Here is a 21,121-nt window from a genome sequence, read left to right as displayed (position 1 = left end):
GGTTTTGGGTCCGAAGGATGGGATGCTTTTGTTATTAAATGGCGAATTCTCATACTTACCTCAAAAGCCTTGAAAAATTAACTACTTTGAAGCTATCATAGTATGCAGATTTATTTAAATTAACCAACTGCTTGATTATAATGTAATTCAATTAACTGAAATAAAAACACATTTAATCAGCTGGCTGAACTGAAAGTTCAGCGCCTAGCCTTTTCATGTTACTGAGTCTTTTACACAGTTTCTAGATCATTTGGACCATTTAAGAATGACAGAATTTGCAAACAAATTAAGCCTGCGTACTTAGTAGCAGAAGTACTGTGTGACATTTCTACCCTAGCCTTCCTCCAAGTTTTGCTACACAAAACATGTCAAGACAACAGCACTAAAGTTACAGGGTAACTACTGCATTCTAATAAACCATTTGTTGGCCCCAATACCAGACTGCATATGTACGAACACACAAATATTCCTTTTTTTATTTTTACTTGTTGCACAATTTTAGGCCACCTTTCAGGGTAGATACCCTCCCATGATGGCTCATGATAAATAAAATTCAAAACAATAAAAACAGATAAAATCAAATCAATGCAGTATAGTGTCATGTGTTTTTTGAATCTGTTTGGAGAGGAGGGGTGCTTGAAGATGCAGCCACATTTCTATCCAAACACATCACGTGCAGGACTGTGAGGGGAAAATGTTATATACTGTCACAGGGGATTTTCCATAACATATGGAGAACAGTCTATTATTTACACAAGAACAGGGAAGTCTGAACAGAAAAAAGTAACAATAAGGGAATTTTAAAAAACAAAACTGACAAATGTACTTTGTATTGTCTTTTTGCTATACAACACACTAAGATATAAAAAAGTACTCTGCAGTCATTTTGTCATTTAGCCATATTCTGGGGAAAATATGGATTCTAGCTTACAGTGAGGGGGGGAAATTATTTGACCCCCTGCTAAATTTGCCCCTTTGCCCTCTGACGAAGAAATGACCAGCCCATAATTTTAATGGTAGGTTTAATGTAGATGTGAGAGACAGAATAACAACAGGAAAAACCCCAGAAACCCAGAAGACAAAAGTCAAGGATTGATGTGCATTATAATGAGTGAAATAAGTATTTGATCTCTCACAGCTACAATAAACCTACCATTAAAATTATGGACTGGTCATTTCTTCGTCAGAGGGCAAACAGGCAAATTTAGGAGGGGATCAAATAATTTTCCCCCTCGCTGTATTACGAGGGTCGTCGCAACTGCAAATTTGTTAGTATGAGGCATCCTGCAAATACTACTTTTACAGTTGAGCTATATATTAAGGCAAGACCATTTTCTTTTTACAGGTAGAGATGACCATTCCATTTTGGATCAGGGTCACTTTTGCATGTTTTTACCCATCATTCTGTCTAATTTCGCTTCTGCATCAATCTGCAATTTGTGAAACAATTCTTCTCAATATTAATACAAGCTACATCTCAGTGGTAGACCTTGGGGTCTCAAATTTGTGAAGCCAAAATCTGGCACCCCCCGCCTCCCATTCTACATCACTGTTGCAGCGCCCTCTGTGGTGCCCCTCAAGGCTCTGCGCCCAGTGCAACTGAACCAGCCGCACTCCCCCATATCCGCCTCTGTACATATCTAAATAAATATTTGATTTTTCCAAATTTCTGAGAACTACAAAAGAGAAGTGCTAAATCCAGTGGTCAGCTAAAGTGTGATGTGCATATTATCATAAGAGGCATAAAATGAATAAAATTTCATATAGGAACATGCAAAAACAGATTCCCTCAAACTTCCAGAGCTACAGGTATTAACTGTAGGGCTCCTTGACACAACTGGGTTTCCACTGCTGCATAAAACACTAATACAAAATAATCATTAAGGACCTGTTGATAACTTCATTTTAACTCAAAGGGATTGTCCTAAAGTACACTGGAGAATATACGTTCTCTCTTATGTCAGTTTAATAAAGTGAGGTCCTGTGATTTACAAGTGCCCTTAATTCTGCCCTACTTGATTCTCAGACTGTATGACTAATCAGAGAAGAACTGAAAATGCAAAGCGTTTCGATGACACTTGAGAGAAGCCACTCCAGGTCTTAATATCATCTTCCGCGGAAGTGATGTTTAAGACCATCAGAAGTGGTCATTAGGTCAGATTTCAGGCTGGATCTACCAATCTTGTATCTGGCTTCAGCCATTATGATAGACCATAGGGCAGCCTCCCTCAGCCTGGTCCCTCTAGATGTTTTGCACTTCAACGTCCTTCAGCCCCAGCCAGGACCACGCTGGGGAAGGCTATCATGAAGGCTATCATGGAGCAACAGCATAAGAAGCCAGGAGGGTTGGGGTGACACCCAGAAGAGACGGGTGTGCGTGTGCAGGGAGAGGAGGCCCTGTTTTGCAAAAAAAACAAAAAACAAACCCAAAACCAGAGTTTGCTGTGTTGTGACACAACAGCAAGCTATGGTTTGCCACAAACTGCAAAATTATGTGCTTCTGATCATGGTGAGCTAGGAAAGGATGCAGTATATGAGTCTGAGGCTCACAGCTGCTCATACACTTTACATTTAACCATGGTGTCACCATTTGCCACAAAGAAACTTCTATTAGTTATCATGTTAACCTTTTGAAATGATAAAACCAAAAATAAACACGTATGAGAAGCTGGCAAGATTGCAAAGACCTTTCTTTTCCTGAGAGAGACAAATGTTAAAAAAAACAACAACCACAAGTTGCCACCTCCCCTTCCAAATTTCCATCCTTTCTTGCTCAATAACATTTTTTTTCCCTTGGACATTAGGAGGTAGTTTATGATCCATAAATTATATGCAGAACCCAGCAGGGGGGAAAAAGACAAAGACAAAGCTCTTTCAATTATTAATAGCTAAACGCAATGTCATTCATGATTGTGCAGCACGCCAGATGCATTCACTCTGAAACGGTGTCACCACTGCAGGGGTTGTCATTAAACGATGCCAAATGCTTTAGAGAAGAATTCATCCATATTCAAAACAATGGTACGGTGCATTTAAAACCAGCTCCTTAAAACCATTCATTAAGGAAGAAGCACGTGACGCCCTTTCAAGTGGCAGATTTCTTGGTTTTTAAGCCAAAATGGTACGTTTTGAAGATGATGCTCCAGATCAGCACAATTTAGGGGAAAGACTTAAGTGACTTGGGTCATCATTATTATTTTTTTGCCTTTACCAGTTCTGGCAATTGCTGAATTAATGCGACGCAGTCAAGAGGATGTGCCACTGAGGCTTTGCATGACACTTGGCAAGAACACTCTTGCTCCGAGGGAGTCGAGGGAGTGAAGAGATTGAGCACAATAGGTGAGAAGTTGCACAGCATGGCAGACTCTGTGTAAGAGAGAACATATCCAGCTTTACAAGCCAATCGGTGCACTACCATATTTTAATTTTACCGAACTTGTTTAGATGGTAAGGGGTGTGTCTGTGTGTGTTCACAGATGCAAACCAGGTTGCCTCCTTGTATCCAAAACTGCAGATGGATAAATTAAGGAATGTTAAAATGATGTCTGATGGAAAATAAGTGGTATTGGTAAAAAGATTTCTAAGAAAATGTAAATAGGGATTGACATCTGGAAAACTGATATTTATAATAGGTTAATATCTTGAGTGAGGATTAATGCTAGAGGGTAAGGATTTGCTGAATTGAATATCTGAACTGGAATACAAAATGGGAGGTGTGAGGAGGTCAAGAAACTAGTGAATGAAATATAAGATATGAAAATACTAATCTATTTTCTGTTTTGCTTTTTGCTTTTTTTGCTTTTTTGCTTTTTTCCTTCCCTTCTTTTGTTAACTGCTTTCTATTGTGTATTTTTTATGTGTTTTGTTTTTGTATTTTTTCATTTTTGTAGTTTTTCTTATGTATAAATTTTGAAATTTTTTATTATTTGTGAAACTTTAATAAACATTATCATAAAAAACAAAACAAAACTGCAGATGGATAATTGAGGTGAAACATATACTAGTCTACTGATTTGTGCACAAACCATTAACAGTCAATGGGCAACCCACCCTGATCTAAGTTGCTAAGAGAGCCCTGGGAAGCTGCTTCCCTTCTGCCAACCCTATGGAGGTCCACTCCCCTCTCAACTCTCTCCCACTGGGCTAGGCAGATGAGGAGCACAGAAAGCAAGGGCCACCTGTTTAGCCCGACAGGAGAAGAACATGGGGTGCCTCCACTAACGGCATTAGCAATCTGCCCCACGGCATGTAGCCAGTATTTCTCCAAGCTTCCTGGATGCTGGCAATTGCAGCTTGCAGGGACCTTGGAAGCTGCCTTATATAGCAGGCCCATCTAGCACAATATTGTCTGCTCTGAGAGGCAGTGGCTGTTCCAGGAACCCAGGCACAGATCCTTCCTGCCACCTGGTACCCAATCTTCTGAATTAGAGATGCTGGGGCTTGAGTCTGGGGCTGTCTGCATGGAAAGTGTATTCTTTATGACACCTGACTGAAATTAAAAAGAATACATGTTGCCACATGTTCCACCCCCCCTCTCTATTTCACACTCACCCACATAAAAATCTTTGTGAAAAAGTTATATCAGATCCCGAAGTCCACATGGAGTCTCCATTCCGATATAACATTTTTCTCTCCACTGGCATCTGACCACCCAAAGATTGCTGCTTTTTTAAACAGTAGGGGCTTGGTTGCACAGAGAAGAGCAGTGGGGTTGCCCACGGTGACGTGGCTTTTCCTGAAAATACTGAGTTGCAAATGCCAATTAGGGTATGTTTTCTGATGCTCTAGGCTTATAGAGTGATCTAACGTAGCATGACTATTTAACTGTATTTATTAAACAAAACTAAACACTTCAGAATTTCTAGGCTTGCCTGATATTTTTTTGCAATTGGCACCCATTCATTGTTAGTCCCTGAACCCCAAGGCAGTTAACGTGGCAACTTTGCTGGGGTACCTTTTAACACTCACATAGCTTCTGTTTTAAAACAGCTGCATTGGTTACCAGTTCATTTTGGGGTCTAAATGAAGGGCATATGGGATATGTGTTTACAGGGCCCATCCAACTCCTGTGACTGCTAATTTGTTTTTAATTGGCTCGAATATTGAATTTAAAATGGTTGTGACCTGCCCTGGGATAGTGAAGGGTGGGTAATAAATTAAATAAGTAGCAACTTCTTCTTACTCTTGAAAAAGCCTTTTTGTCAAGAGCTGCAAAGGTGTAAACCAGGAACCATCATTTCTGCGTGCAGCCTACCGCTTGTGGTGAGCAACCAAAGCTTCAGCATTGCTTATCTTCATGGCAGTGAATTGTCCTTGGGCTTTGGACAAGAAGGGCTATAAATGGGCTGGGAATTTTCCTGAGCAGCAAGGTTTTCCTTGGTATATTTCTAGATGGATCTTGGTTCTGAATTCTTGGTTCAGCTCCTGGTTCTTGGTTTGAAGCTACCCTCTGACAGCTGCCTAAAACTTAGTTCTGACACCTCTCTCTGCGTGTGTGCACAGTGGCCCCTCTCTATTGATTCTGGTTAAGAGCAAAGTATAGTGTTGTATGGACAAATGTACCGTATTTTTCTCTCTATAACACTCACATTTTTTCTCCTAAAAAGTAAGGGGAAATGTCTGTGCGTGTTATTGAGCGAATGTGTGGTCCCTGGAGCCAACTGGCAACCAGACTGGCAACGATCCACATGGATCCTCAGGATCTTTGCATTGGGTCACCCCAAATTCACCAACAGATCACACAGCATGTCCATGGCTACAGCCTGCACCAAAAAAATCACGCTCCCACTGTTGCCTGGGGCCACAATGGTGCAAAAACGTGGTTATAAAGCACAGATCCACATGGATTCTCAGGATTTTTGCATTGGGCTACCCCAAACTCACTGTCAAATCACATGTCTGTGGCCACAGCATGAACCACAAAAATGATACATCCACTGTTTCATTCAGATTTTTTTTTCTTGTTTTCCTCCTCTAAAAACTATGTGCGTGTTATGGTTGGGAGCGTGTTATAGAGTGAAAAATACGGTAATTGTTCCGGAGAATAATCTTTGTGAAGACTGCAGCTTTTAGTCGCTGGTGAATCTGGGAAGTTAGTAGCTTTCGCTACTCCATATTTCCCACACTTCTGTGCAGCGACGTGGAAGAGTTTCCATTTCAAAGCGGGAGAAATGTTTTCTCAGGCACTTCTGATTCTAAGGGAGTAAATTAGCACTAAGCAGTATTCCCTGGGATAATCAGGTCCCATCCCAGTGGGTCAAAGAGTACAAATCAATGCAGCTAAGTCTGTTGTATTATTGGCAGGAAAACTTACAGGAGGGATTTCACATCATAATTATATATGCAAAGCTCCACTGCAAACACAGCCTGTGTAATGATCTGCTAATAAAACGGGGCTTTGACTATTATCAGAACAGATGTAGCATTAATGCAAAGGTGTGCACTGTCAATGCGGAGGGAAGTTCACCCCTGAGAGCATTGGTATCAACATGGCATATGTTTCCAGAATCCTGTATTCCCAAAAGCAACCTCTGCTCTGCGACGTATAAAGTGTTTTTCGGATTGAACAAGGGGAACCCTTTAAATCGTCCAGATTTATTTATTTGCAAACACACTTTCTGGCTTCTCATTTGGGAAGATGTGGTCAGGACTGCGTATGCCTGGTACCTACACTACATGCTACAATGGTTTATTTTGCTTTGGTGCTAATCAAAGTGTCAAAATGGCCACTTAAAAAGGCATGGGAGGGGGGAAGCATGTAAAAAAAAGGCAAATAAATATATTTTGTTTATTTATGAAAAAAAGATCAAATTTGTACAAAATAGGTATGGGTATAAAATAATGACAGAAGGCAGGCCTCAAACCAGAAGCTGGAAATGAAGTCCCAGAGTCAAACTGATCTCTTTTTACCAAACCAAGAGCAGAACTGAGGTAAAAATAATACAGTTGGGCCTTTGCTTTATTACCCACCCACCCTTCTCCAGCTGGTTCTGATGAAAAACTAATTGCTGACCAGTTCAACAGTGCAGAATAAAACAGGTAGCATAATCTGCATGTTTTTCTCAGCATGAGGGTGCGGAAAAGAGTTATTTCCCCAGACATTGCTGGAGTGTACGCTCTCATTTTTCCTTGTATGCAAGGTAGTGTACGTGAACACGTCTAAATACTGAGCAGGAATGCCAAACATTTGTAGTGGGGAGGGAGGCAGGCGGAGGTAACCATTTTTATCCCTCAGGAATTCCCTCAAAGGCCGCATGTGAGACATGGGAGGAGCCAAGGCCAAAAGTGGGTGGGGCCAGAGCTGGTACCTTGGCACCAATTTTCCTTCTGCCATCCCCTCTCTCTCTCTGCTAAAATCCCTTCCAGTGAAGCAGCTAGGCTTAGAAAAAAATCCGGGCTGGCAACTGCCTCTTCCTATCCACCCCCCTGCCACCAAAAAGGAAAAGAAGAAGAAAACCGGCAATTACGGTTGTAAAGATGCCCCATTCAGGGGCGTACAAAGGGGGCACGCCCCAGGTATCACTCTGGGTGGGTGTGTGACAAGATGGACTGCTGCCTCCCCCCAGCTGTAGAGTAGATGAGGGCGTGCATGCAGTCAGTATGGGCACCGCTCACACGCCATCTGTATGGGCTGCCACTCACACGGCAACCGTACAGGCTGCCACTTGTTCGCCCCACTCCTTGGCATCCTGCCCCGCGTACCAGAGAGGGTTCCTCCACCACTGGTTCCATTCACACCTCCATCTTGGCCTTTACACATTATAATGCACAGGGTGGAACAGAGAGAACAGCTTGTTTAAGGCAGAAATGAAATCTGAACCAGGGACTTCTGGATTCCTGGTTCAGGCTCTTGGTCATTAAGCTTCTAGCTTCCACTCACAATGAAAAATCCTTGCAACCATTCACTTTTATCATGTTCCCATTAACTTTGTTCATCACTGCTCCACCTCAAAAAAGTAGCAATGGAGGCAATGACAAACATATGGTCCCATTTAATAAGAGAGATCCCATTACATGAAAGTTCCCCAATACAGTCTATGGCAGCTTTCCTTAATGTGGTGCCCCCATAGTCTTTGGACTACAACTCCCATCAGCCCTAGCAAGCATAGTCATGGGCTAATGGCAGTTGTAATCTAAAACACCTTGAGGGCTCCAAGTTGGGGAAGGCAGATCCATGGACACTCTTCCCTGGGAAGGCATTATGTGTAAGTTCCAAATGTAATGAATGGGAGCGTAGAATAACCCTTGCTGTTGGCAAATGTTTTCTTTGTGATTATGCCTTAATTTCACCAGACAGGAGCACATTTTAAAATGAGTAATTACAAGAAAATTTCAGAGACCACTCTTGTCAACCTGACATTTCACCTGTAAAAAATTGACCACGGACTACCAATTCATACTGGTCAAGAATTGCTCTTCAGAACAATATAATGATGTTTTATAATTTGTATGGGCTTGCTTCCTAAAAAACAACAACAGAATAGTAAAAACAGGAAGCAAAAATAGCAGCAACAAGCAACAGAAAAGCAGCGTGGATATAGTGAAATAAGAGCTGCTGTCAAAAAAAACCATGTTCTGTTGGGGCAGCTTTAGTGCTAAATAATGATGATTCAACACACTAAAAATAGTCAATTTCCATTTACAGATTAGACTGAAACAAAAGATCTATTTATGTGGTTTAAGCCAAAAGGACAACAGCAGCATAATGACATAATCTCCCATGGCTAATCTTTACGTATGTCAAGTGGCGAATTCGCCCTGGGTTTTAGTATTTTCGAACAATGCACATTATCCAAACAATTCACAACACCTTGGGTTGGACACTCAAAGGTGAAATGATTGCAAAAGATCACTAACTAATTGGATCAAGGGCCAGCAGCCAAGTGAGCTTGCACAGAAACTGGGAAACAATGAAATTCATTCATTCAATTACTGTTTGAAAAGGGAACAGTCTACAAATGGCTTAAACAGGCTACAACTGTGAGATGTAATGAACAAAACACACACAGAGAGGAAAAAAGTGTACTTAAGCATGTTGGCTAAATACTTAGCTGAAATACTGCATTTTTCTTATGTTGTGAGCACACAAGTAGTCATTTGTACATAATCTTGTGATCAAGTAGACTATGGGCACTTGACCAGTTGCATTTTTTTGGGAGGGGGGGGGGGACAAGGACAAAGCATTCCCTGATGGTACTGAAATAGTGAGAATAGACCAGAAAAGAAAGACCCAAATCTAAGACATGTCTTAATATTCAGTGAAATATGTAAAAATGTAAAATAATAATAATATGCATTTAATATTTTGCCTGATGTGACAATTGCTTTTGGGAGAATTTTATGCTAGAGCCACCCCTTGACAAATAAGAACAGAGTAAAAAGCTGGATAAATTTGTTTTTCTAGTAAATGTTTCTGTATGAATCTGAAAAGCTGCATTACTTGTGTGCAAAGTGTGGCCACAGCCACAGAGAAAGGACACCTCTAGATTTTACTTCAAAAGGAAGTAAATTGTGGTGTAGAAGCTACACTGAAAATCTGTCAATGATCTTGCAAATAAACCTGTTGCAAGTTCAGCAGCGCTCTCTCAAAGAGTTCTCCTTTCAAGGTTCTTTGCCATCTCCCGCTGCACCACTGATTCTGTACCTACCTTACTGCAGCAGCCATGCTTCCGATTGGGTTTATTGGCAGTGGCCTGACTCCTGGGAAGATTCCTCTACTCAGAATGCGAGCTCCATTTTGGATAACTCCGGGAGGAACTGGAGGCAAATTGCAAGAAAAAGAGGAGGACAAATTAGCTCAGTTGTGAAACTGACATGTTTATTAAAATATCAAGCTTCATTGGAGCAGGGGGAAAGAAGAATCGCTGCTTCATAAATTTATATATATATAAAAACAACTTAGGAAAGAGTTGCATGTGATATTTCATGAGTCAAGTGTAGCCACAGAAAGTTGTGATAGATCAGTCAGTGCAACATACTGACAAAGCATGAGAGCTCCTCTGATCAAATCTCACTCCAGCAACTGACCTCTTGGGAGAAGTCAACATGTGCAGGTGGAATAAGAGTGGAAAGACTTAATGCTTGCCAGATCAACTCTGTTTTCTTACTAGAACCTGAAGATTGACCAGCTAGAGCCACACACAAATGATACACAGAATTACTCTCCGAGAATATTCTGAACCCAGATTTTTTTCTTCTTTTGTACCAGAACTGAACTGAGCTCACAGTCCCTTCACACATAAAGGTCATTCCTACTTAGCTTTCTTCATTTCAGCAGTCTTATTTAGGTGTGGGGGGAATGTTTTGTTAAACAAGTGGGAAACAAAAACTCTTGCCGATGTATGCCAAATCACTCAAGAGATTTACCATTGACCCTGGTGCATCTTCTGCCCTGTGTCAGAGAATAGGACGTATCTTTGTAAGGTGTCCAAGTTCAATCCATGGCCTCTCAAGATAACAGGATCTCACATATTTTACTTGTGAGGAAACACATATACAACGCCAAAGGAAACTCCTTCCAAAGGTGAGCAATCTTAAGGGTGACATCAAAATCCTCACCATGATTACTCAGAAACAGAGAGGCACTTTCTCGAATAAGCTGATTGTTTTTTCCTTTTTCTTCTTAGCTTCTAAAAATACATTAACAAACTACCCCAACATAACCCCACCCCTCAAGAAACGGACACAATTTGACTAAAGATCTGAAAGAGGCAACCTTAAACGTTAGTTGAGTGAAAATGAAGTGAACTGTGCTTAGAAAGAAAGAATCAGCAAAACTGAGGCAATTCATTTATATGCTCCCACTTCTCCCCCATTTCCCTTGTAAAACTATGTGCTTGTGTTTAAGACACCTGTTTAGCTCAGAGCAACTCCCTACTCACATTAAAATGAAGGCAAGGTTTTGCATAATGTTTATTTATTTTTACCTTGTCTTTCGGCTCCCAAAAGGGTGCTCAAGGATGCTTACAAGATAAGCGCACACACACACACACACACACCAAATTCATATTCTGCAACTGTTACAAGGAAAATAGCCAAAACGGATAAAACAGCAGAAAAATTCGCCACGAAACAGTCAGCCCACCAACATATTCATTAGAAATCCTATTTAAAGTAATGTCCACCTTAAAAAGAAATGCAAATTGCTAAGAGATTCTACGAAAGAAAAAGTAATCACGCATCTCTGTGGAACCCAGTTTCTTGATTGTGGTCCAATCCCCCCCCCCCATTTTTAACCACAATACAAGCAGGTAGAACAACAATATATAGTGTCTTCTAATAAATTTCGGTCATGGGATCTAGCCAGATGTTATGGGGGCACATGACTGCTGCCAACCTCTTCTTCCCTAGTGATGTAGCTCTCCAGATGTTGCTGTACTCCAGCTTCCATCATCCCTTACTACTGGCCATGCTGGCTGGGGCTGGTGGCAGCTGAAGTCCAACACAATCTAGTGGGCCAAAAGTTCCCCATCCGTGCCCTGTAACATCTAATTGCACCATCAGAATCCACCTTCTAGTTTCTATTGCCAGCATTTAATATTGGATGAAGAGAACAGAATAAATAAGGCACCCATTAATTGCACGAGCCGTTAGCATACACTGTAAGCAAAGGATTGCCAGGAATGAAAGATTTAATTTACAAGCCTTAACTCTTGTTGCACCCATCAGATGACAGAAAATTGTACATTTTCCTGCAAAATAATCTTTTTTTCTCTTCCTTTTTTGTCCTAAGGAAATGTCACTTCGAGCCCATTAAAACAATTAGGCTTTTGCTGATATTTCTAGCAGATGTTCCACAGTGTAAGGGTACCCATCACACAACAAGGGAGATCATTTGGAGGAAACTGAAGTTAGCTCAAAAGAGGCCCTATACATCTATTCAAGAGTGTTCAATAGAAACGTCTTTGTTCCATGGGAAAACGTTGCCTCCCAATGCTCAGGCTTCATGGCACTCAAATTGAAATGGACATCAAATGCCCAAGGCGGCTACTGAACTGTGTGCCACTTTTGCACCAATGACATTTGCTTTATGCAGGCGCAGATGTAATGTTCCTAATCAGGCTGTGGGCTTGCAAACTTCCTTCACCCACCACCTCCTCCGTTCAGAGGCACAAGTCTAACCACATCAGCACCGACTATAAGAACGGTTAAAGCTAAATAGATTTCCCACTTAGAATCTGAAATCAACTTCATGCCATTATTTCGGATCTTGCATTAAGCAAGTTAACATCAGCGCAGCTGGAACCTGGGACACAGAAGCCAGACCTTTGGTCTACCCAGCCCACTACAAATCTACTCTGACTAGCAGCAACCCCCGGCCTCCTGCACAGAGGTAGTAGGCACAGGAGTCTTCCCTTAGTCCTGCTACCGAATATTATTTTAATTGCAGGTGCTGGAGATTGAAACTGTGACTTTTTTGTGGTACTTCGCATATCTGTGATGGCAACCAGTAGTAGGGGATGTTGTGGGGTGGAGCAGAGCCACCCTCCTGACACCAGCATTGTTGCTGCAAACCTGGACTGGGATGGGGCAAGATAAGGGCCATGTGATGGAAGTGTAGGTGAACACAACCTGATAAGCAGCCCTGATGGAGTCAGGAGGGCAGCTCTGCCCTACATGCACATACCGCTACTAATTGAACAGGGGTGGCGTTGTGGTCTAAACCACTGAGCCTCTTGGGTTTGCCGATCAGAAGGTCAGCGGTTCAAATCCCCACGACGGAGTGAGCTCCCATTGCTCTGTCCCAGCTCCTGCCAACCTAGTAGTTCGACAGCACACCAGTGCAAGTAAATAAATAGGTACCGCTTCGGCGGGAAGGTAAACGGCGTTTCCGTGCGCTCTGGTTTCCGTCAACGGTGTTCCACTGTGCCAAAAGTGGCTTAGTCATGCTGGCCACATGACTTGGAAAGTTGTCTGTGGACAAATGCCGGCTCCCTTGGCCTGAAAGTGAGATGAGCGCTGCAACTCCATAGTTGCCTTTGACTGGACTGAACTGTCCAGGGGTCCTTTACCTTTTTTACCTTTTACTAATTGGAATTTGTGCTGCAGGAGATCCTGTTGCCTGCTACTGGTTGCTTAGCACACTATAGCTAACTGGGGTAAAGCCATAAGGAGCTGTACATCTGCTGAAGCCCAGGAAAGGATTTTTTTCAATCCACCTTAAGCATGGCAAGGACAATGTGGGATACCAATTTAGGAAAATGAATGAAAGAAACTATCAAATGACTCAGCTGCCTGCCCCAGCCTGTGTTGTCTCAACCTGGGAAATGCCCTTCAAGTTCCTAATGGTCCCTGTTGCCCCATTTGGGCACATCGGCCATAACAGGCTGGCCCCCATGCTCACTATTACTGCTTCCACTCCAAACTCTATTTACTTTTATCTGGTCTCTTGCTTCAGCTTCCTTTTGCACACTCGCCTCATTAAATCCCTCCTCAAACCTAATCCTTGGAGAATCATTTTTTATTTTTTATTAGCAACATTGTCAGCAGCCGCTTAAGAACCTCTGTGTCAGCAACATGCCTGCAAATCTGTATCATATGTCTACATTTTATATTTGTTTATGTCTTCCCTTTTCCGTTCTACTCTTCTTTGTGGTACACTATGGGCTGCTAGGTCTGGATTTTTTTATTTAAATGCCTGAAGTTCTTTGAAGCTCTCAGCAATTTGTGCAGGGTACGTTGCAAATCAAAATGAAAATTTGTGTTAAAAATGTTTTTGTCTTTTAGTAGTGCTTTCCATGCCATTTAAGATTTGGCAGTTCTCAATGCACGAGCTAGCAGCTCCACACAGTGGATAAAGAACAAGTGGCATGGACAACCTATGCCTATGCAGTTAGCAGTGTCGCTGATTATTAGAACCATCATCCAGAGAGAGAGACAGGAAGAGATAAGTGTACACCAGCTAAGGATGGATTCATCAATTTGTCAGTACATGTCAATTCCACATGTGTACATTTGTACGGTTCCATCCCCATTTTCACATTATTCTGCACGAAAATGATCTTCAAATATTACTCTCTCTCAACGTACGCAATTCTAAATGCATGTTCTAAAACACATGTTTCGTTTGAGTGCATTTTCAAAGCTGGGAATTACGCTATTGCAAAATTCAGGGAAGTGAAAACCTGAAAAAGAATAAATTTCTCATTTCCCGTTCCACACATTTGTCTGGCAGGTGCATATCAAACGATTTCCCATCGGAATTCACAGAAAGCAAACTCCTCAAACATCTCTAGCAGGTGTTTTTACACCTCTGAACAGTGGGGTCCTCCATTCACCCTTTTAAGTTTTTCTGCTCTTAAAAAGTGGTTTGCCATGTACTGTATATGGGAGTTGCTTGGAAGATAAGTCCCACTGCACATGCGTAGTAAGGTTGTGTATGCGTGGTAGAGATTAGGTGGTTCCCTTTAACTTAAACATTTTTTAAAATATGGCATTCAACTGAGCCAATAGGATTATAATAATTCTAAAGTGAGTAATTCTAAAATATAATTAACTAGATATATTTTATCTACAGAATCAAGAGATCTAAAGAATTATTATCTAGTGACAATAATCTGTCTAGAGGACTCCAGTCATGTACTTTGGTCATTATCCCTCCAGCCCAGCCCAGCCCAGCCCAATGGGACCACTGACTTCCCTCATCTACGATGGAAGTTTCATGTGGCTATCACAATGTAACAAAAGAGATGGGTAAGAACACTGAACTTGCCAGAGAAAGTTCAGCCATTTCACCCACTGTTTTACACCTGGAATGTATAAACAGCTCTGAAGATAAAAAGAGGTCTGGGGGCTGTTATTCTAGTGCAAATGTTCATGTCGATATTCTGCATGAAACAAGAGTAGCTCTGCTTGCCTCAGTAGGGAAGTCCACCAAGATGTAGGAGGGGTCCATTAAAAGATGTCTGTGGTCTTCCACACCTGTCCTTACTTCCCTGCATAGCCCTGTTTGTGACCCCCGCACCTCCAACCACTTAACTATTGTCAGCCTGCCTCTATAAAGGCCCGAACCAAGTCCTAGCCATTTTCTGAAAAATGACTCCTTTCTCTCGGAGAAAGATGAAATAGTCAGCGCAAAAGACCCTAGTGTCCTGGGACCAGTAAGATAAAAAAATGTCTTTTAACATGAATAAATTGCTCCAGTAACAGAAATCAAGGGTATGAAACACACAGAGGTGGTACCAAGGTCATCCCTTAAAGATACAATGAGAATTAAATGAATACCTTGAGGGATGCTCCCTCCCTATGCTTAGTGATACCCATTAACCACGTTAGCATACAGTTCCATAGAAGCTCTCAGCTAGCAAACTTGGTGCCCTCCAGATGTTGTTGGACTTCAACTCTCATCATCCCCAACAACTGACCATGCTGATTGGGGGTGATGTAGTCTATAACACCTGGATGGCACTGCATTGGGGAAGGCTGGTCTAGTACTACAAAATCTCTCTCTTGCTGATTACATAACTATGTCATGCCGCTTCCATCCTTAGCAGTCAAAGTCCCCTATGACCATCCATTCTCTTCTGCTGTTCTCCTCTGTGCTGGAACCACAACTCTACGAGTGGGCAGTTAGGCCAAATCCAGATGTCAAGAATAATGCCACCTCCCCCCCCCCAATACCTAGTTTCCCACCAAGAAGCAGATGAGGAAGGAGTGCCAGTCGTGACAATAAGATGACCCTACATAGTGCTTGTGGGGTGGGGGTACAGGCTATCACAACATTTCCATTTCAAAACAGCCCTGCAGAAAATAACTTGCTGACCAGGGATCAATGCACGTTTTTCTCCAGAACCCTGACTTCACTTCACAGGCCAGGTTTTTTTTGAGTTCATGGCCTCTCTCTAATCTTATTCTGTCATCCAAACCACCAAATAATCAGCAGCAATCTCTGAAGCAAGCAAGTGCACAGTCGTGATGTGCAAGGCAGCCCTGTTCAGGGAAGTTTTTAATATGTGACATTTTAGTGTATTTTTCATCTTTGTTGGAAGCCGCCCAGAGTGGCTGGGGAAACCCAGCCAGATGGGCGGGGTACAAATAAATAAATAAATAAATAAATAAATAAAAATAATAATAATAATAATAATAATAATAATAATAATAATAATAATAATGTGTTCAGCCTGACACTTTATGCTCATTCAGCCAGCCAGGTAAGGAGACAGGAGGGGGAGCAGGAAACTTATACCACTCTGCAAAGCACCATATGCATTGATGGTACAGTACTAAAGATAACAATGAACAACAAGAAGAAGTGTGCATGCACACGAAAGCTCATACCAAGAACTAACTTAGTTGGTCTTTAAGGTGCTACTGGAAGGAATTTTTTTTATAATGAACAACAAGACTTGTTCATTGTAACTATCCCCTCTACAAAGCCTTAGGAATCACACAGTGATTTGCAACTATGGTTTGTTTTGCACAATTACAGAAAGCATGCCACATTTTGGGTGTTGCTTGGAGTTTCCAGAAGTGGCTCTTCGGTGACAAAACAGGGTGCAAATTCTGAACCACGTTAGACAGTTTAAATGAGAAAAGGCATAGGCTTGCTTTGGAGAGTTAACTACCATTCTGTATCTCCAACTGAGCTTAGAAATCCCATTACAATTATAGCTATGAGGATGGCAAGACAGCCATCTTTTTATCTTAGCACTTTATATCCACTGTGTGCAAAAGACGATGGTCAAATATGCTGTGGTGTAATCTGTATAGTAATAAAATAAAATAAAATATCAGGTCAGCTCACTCAGTTCTTGCACACTTTTTTATCTGGAAACTATCATACATGGTTGGAAGCATGCACACCCCCCCCCCTGGAAATACTGATAGAAGAAAAATATAAAAATGTGCACACTTTTAGTGTGGAGGAAGGAACAGTGCCGGGAGGGAAAAAGAGCAACATATCCTTTCCCCTTTAACAATACACTTGTTGTGCTCCTATGTTTGCACAGTCTTGAAACAGCTTCTCCGGCTTCCTGACTGTTTCCAAGGACCATTCAAAGTGCAATGGTTGGGACCTAAGACTGTTCATCCCCGTATGAAGCTGCCCAGGCATTAAGATCTGCTCCAGAAGCCCTTCTCTTGCTGCCCTGCGAGGAATTTAGCGACCAGAGAAAGGTGGCACAGTCTGAATATGGAATGTGCTCCCCAGAGAGCCCCAGCTGTCTTCTCTGTGCTGCATTAGGCATCTGATTAAGAATGTTTTCTTTTCCAGAGCTTCGAAAGGTCAAACTAAACACTGTTTTAACTCTGGAAAACTTTTGCGAAGACTGTTTTATTTATTTATTTATTTTTATCTGACGCTTATTACTTTTATTGTTGTTGTTGATGATGTTGTTGTCTGATGATGTTGCTGTGCTTGACTTCACTTCATGATATATCCTAAACTTAGTTTGTGCTTTGTGGATACTTAACTGTTTGCCACTTTGGAAATTTGCTTAGAATCTAAAAGCAGGATAAACGAGGTAAAATAGATTTGGGTCCCCAACTACTGCAAGGGGCGTTGTGGAATTTGGAGGGAGGGGTCTAGTCTCTCTGTCCACACTAGAAACTCTCACTTGACCCAAATGCTGATCCCGAGGGCGAGGAATCCTGAGAAATGGCCTGGATTTGGTTCACAGGACTGTAGCTGGAACAGTGGTGGGGAGAGAGCGATATCGGCAGAAATCAAGGGCTCCTCTCCCACTCTTCCGCTAGTGCACCATTGGATCCCAGCCATTCCCCCCCCCCAGGCTTAGTCAACTGGTAAATGAAGCTCCGTATGTAGTAGTAAGCTTCAAAAACAGAACAATTGATTCCAAGCTATTATTAACGCTTTCTAGCAAATAAAATAGAAATAAAAAGGTTCAGGGTCAGGCTTGAGTAAGCCGCCTCGGGAGGCTTCCCTAATGTGCCAACATCCCTGCCCCATGCCACTGATGACCCCCCTGTCCTCCTGTTTATTCTATTTATCTCTGCAGAACAGGTGGGTGGGTGGCTTACTAAAGAGGAGCAGAGACAGTAGTAGTGGCACTCCTCTGATGTGGGTGGCCATTACAGCAATTGCCGCAATGTCACAGAGTCTAGCTCTGGGGCCACTGCGGACAACTACAAGCAAAGGTGGCTGCCTAGCGATGACTGGAGCACCATCAGCAGCAATGGCCCCTCAGCAGATGCCATATTGTGATGCCGTCTCTGGTTAGGGGACAGATTTAGGAATTATTGACATAGTACATCTTAATTTTACAGGCCACCTTTACAGTGGTACCTCGGGTTACAGACGCTTCAGTTTACAGACTCCGCTAGAAATAGTTCCTTGGGTTAAGAACTTTACTTCAGGATGAGAACAGAAATCACGCGGCAGCGGAAGGCCCCATTAGCTAAAGTGGTACTTCAGGTTAAGAACAGTTTCAGGTTAAGAACGGACCTCCAGAACAAATTAAGTTCTTAACCCAAGGTAGGTATCGCAAAAGCAGTTCCAGTAAAAACAACAGCAACAACAGGATTGTTGCCCAAGACTCATCAAGGACTTATTCCACGTGATAACAAGGAACTGTCCTCAGTTTATTCTATTTAGAGAAGGAATATTTATATGCTGTTTTACACAGTCCATTTTCTCCTACAAGCAACAATCCTGGCACTCGCTGAGCACATGCTCATGTGAACCAATGCAATGTGTGAACCTGGTAACCAGGCACATGGCAGGCAGAGAATCCCATAAGAGACATTTATTCTAGCCACCACCACCACAGGAATTTCCACTGGCTCTGTTTTGTAACGATCTGGTTCCCATTTCATTTGTCCGCACGTACCTGGAGCTATTAGGCTTTGGGACTGTTTGCATGTAAAACAAAATATAAGTTCTGATGGAGTAAGTTTTATAATCTAGGTAAGAGCTCTCTAATGCAGAAATAGGTTTTTCAAAAGAAGAGTGAATACCTGGACTAGGAAAACTCTGAAGTGGGGAAATCCTGTTCAAGTGCTCCTTTGACAAAGCCACCTTTCTGATCTTTTTTATAAACGGATCTGATTCAGCCATGCAAGTTTAACATTCAAATTAAAGAGTGAATATAATTTCAATTCTTCCTTTCTTCAAGTTTCTCAAAGGCACCCCAAAAAGTGGAAACAGAAAGCAGAACATAATTTTCTAGTGGTGGCCCTAGGTGTGACTGTCTTACCTGTGCTGTAGAAGGAAAATACTTATCCGGCTACTACGCTTCATTACGACTGACAATTGTATACGTCTAATACATGCCACTAGTCATGGGAATCGGAGGTACACAATTGTTGTCGCTCATTAGACATAGAATTTTACACACAGGAACCACCCCATAAAATTATACTAAGTAGAGAATTTGCAAGGGTCTAACTGAGAAATATTGTTTCTCAATCAGAAACTTTTTTTAATGATTATTTTAAAGCCTGCTAGTCTGTGTGCTTTGTGAAAGAGAAGGTTAGGCTTACATATCTATGGTGCTATAGGCTATAGAAATATCTACTCACAACCTGCTTGTATCTCAGGGGGAGTATTCAAAAGCATCATGGCAGTGGCAGCATCAATGTCAGGATCTGGAAAAATCAACCAATAAATACATTAATTTACAAGTGGACCAATTTCCACTCCCACTAATTTAAAGAATGAACGGAATCTCCACAGTGACGAGTGTTACCAAAAAGTAAGATTAAATTTGCCCATATATATATATATATATATAACTGGGAAAAGAAAGATCCTCGCATTTATAAAAAGTTTGTGTATTATTTATTATTATATGTGGTCCCAATGCTACAGAATTGGCCACCATTCTGCATTTTCCTGCTGGGATAGCCATGCCGTTATTGTGTTCTCAGATAACACTAAACCAAAAACATTGGTTTATTGAACTAGGGTATGCACAAAGGGGATGTACCGTATTTTTCGCTCCATAAGACACACTTTTTTCCTCCTAAAAAATAAGGGGAAATGTCTGTGCGTCTTATGGATCGAATGTGTGGTTCCTGGAGACGAATCGCCCGAGTGCAGGGGTGAAAAGCGGATCGTGCGGCACGGAGGAGGGAAGGCTGCAGAGAGGAGGCTGCTGGGGTTCAGGGGCGCAGGGGAAGAGCCCTCCCGTCGGAGCGCTGCTGTGCCACCACCGCCTCCCTGGAGCCAGGCCAGGCCAGGCCAGGCTGGGCTGTGCAGTAGAAGTGGCGGCGAAGGCGGCAGCAGCAGCATCACCTCTGTCAATCAGGTGGACTTCCCATACGCACGTACTTCCCAGCCAGCCGCCTGTAGGTGTCTCAGCTGCCTTTGCAGCGGAGAGCAGCTGCTCGGAGAGGAGAAGGAGGGCAGATGCGCCAGGGCGAGCGCTGGTGCGGCTGAGGGTTCCCCGCCGCAGGCAAGAAGGGGGCACCGGCTACCCTCCAATGTGGCTGGAGCCCCCTGCAGGGCACTTTTGGCAGCCTCTAAGATGCGTCTTTTTAATGCTCCAAAGCGGAGCGGAGCAGCTCCCGAACACACGTCCCCCTATTTACTCCAGAGGAATCCAGCCACTACGTAGGTGCGTCTTACAGTCAGGTGCAAAAAATACGGTACTCTCAACACAGCTCCTTTCCTGCTGCTTTGCTCCTCTCTGCATTTAAGTGGCAGGAAAAAACCAGGTTTCAGAACTAAACCATTGTTTCCCATTACATGTGCACCCAGAAACTACAGTTAGCAGATTCCAAGCAAGCCAGGATATTAAGTCAACTAAACCATGGCTTGATATCCCGGCGTGTTTTGAAGTAGCTAATCATAGTCTCAAGTGTGTCATGAAACAGGTGGCTATGGCCAAGTGCTGAATCCTGGTTTATGAAGAGAGGAGCAAAGCAGCAGGAAAGGTCCAATCTGAGGGTTCACACAATTCATGCATATATTAGCTTATTAAGGACCCTCCAACATCCTTGTGTCATCACTGGAGTCCAAATCATATCCTTTCCAGATAACATGGCCAACAATCGGGGTGATGGCACATGTGGTCCAAACATCTTTTTTGCATTACATGCAAACACAGGAGGAGTATTGTGGCACCTTCAAAAGATTAAATATGTACCACAAGATTCTTTCTCTGTGTGTATGAATTCCTTTCAGAGTTGTGATGGAGATTTCTGTGAAACTCAGGGTACGCTC

The 21,121-nt window shown here is 42.4% G+C and overlaps 1 protein-coding gene across 3 annotated transcripts in view; it reads right to left on the bottom strand.

Annotated features, from left to right (window-relative positions):
- Positions 1-21,121, bottom strand: part of FOXN3 (forkhead box N3) — a gene marked incomplete at its 5' end in the record, with an annotated part of 140,900 nt that overhangs the window by 10,118 nt on the left and 109,661 nt on the right. The window contains 2 exons of one of the 3 annotated variants that reach the window (XM_083502584.1): positions 9,648-9,756; positions 19,477-19,542. In XM_083502584.1, coding sequence (XP_083358710.1) covers positions 9,648-9,756; positions 19,477-19,542 — 175 coding nt within the window. The remainder of the gene's footprint in view (positions 1-9,647; positions 9,757-19,476; positions 19,543-21,121) is intronic. The other 2 variants (XM_083502585.1, XM_083502586.1) reach the window with 2 other exon arrangements.

Source organism: Podarcis liolepis (assembly GCF_965112155.1).
Source record: "Podarcis liolepis genome assembly, chromosome: 1".
NCBI lineage: Eukaryota > Metazoa > Chordata > Lepidosauria > Squamata > Lacertidae > Podarcis > Podarcis liolepis.
The sequence above is the reverse complement of the archived record's forward strand: the minus strand, read 5'-3'. Positions and strand labels throughout refer to the sequence as shown.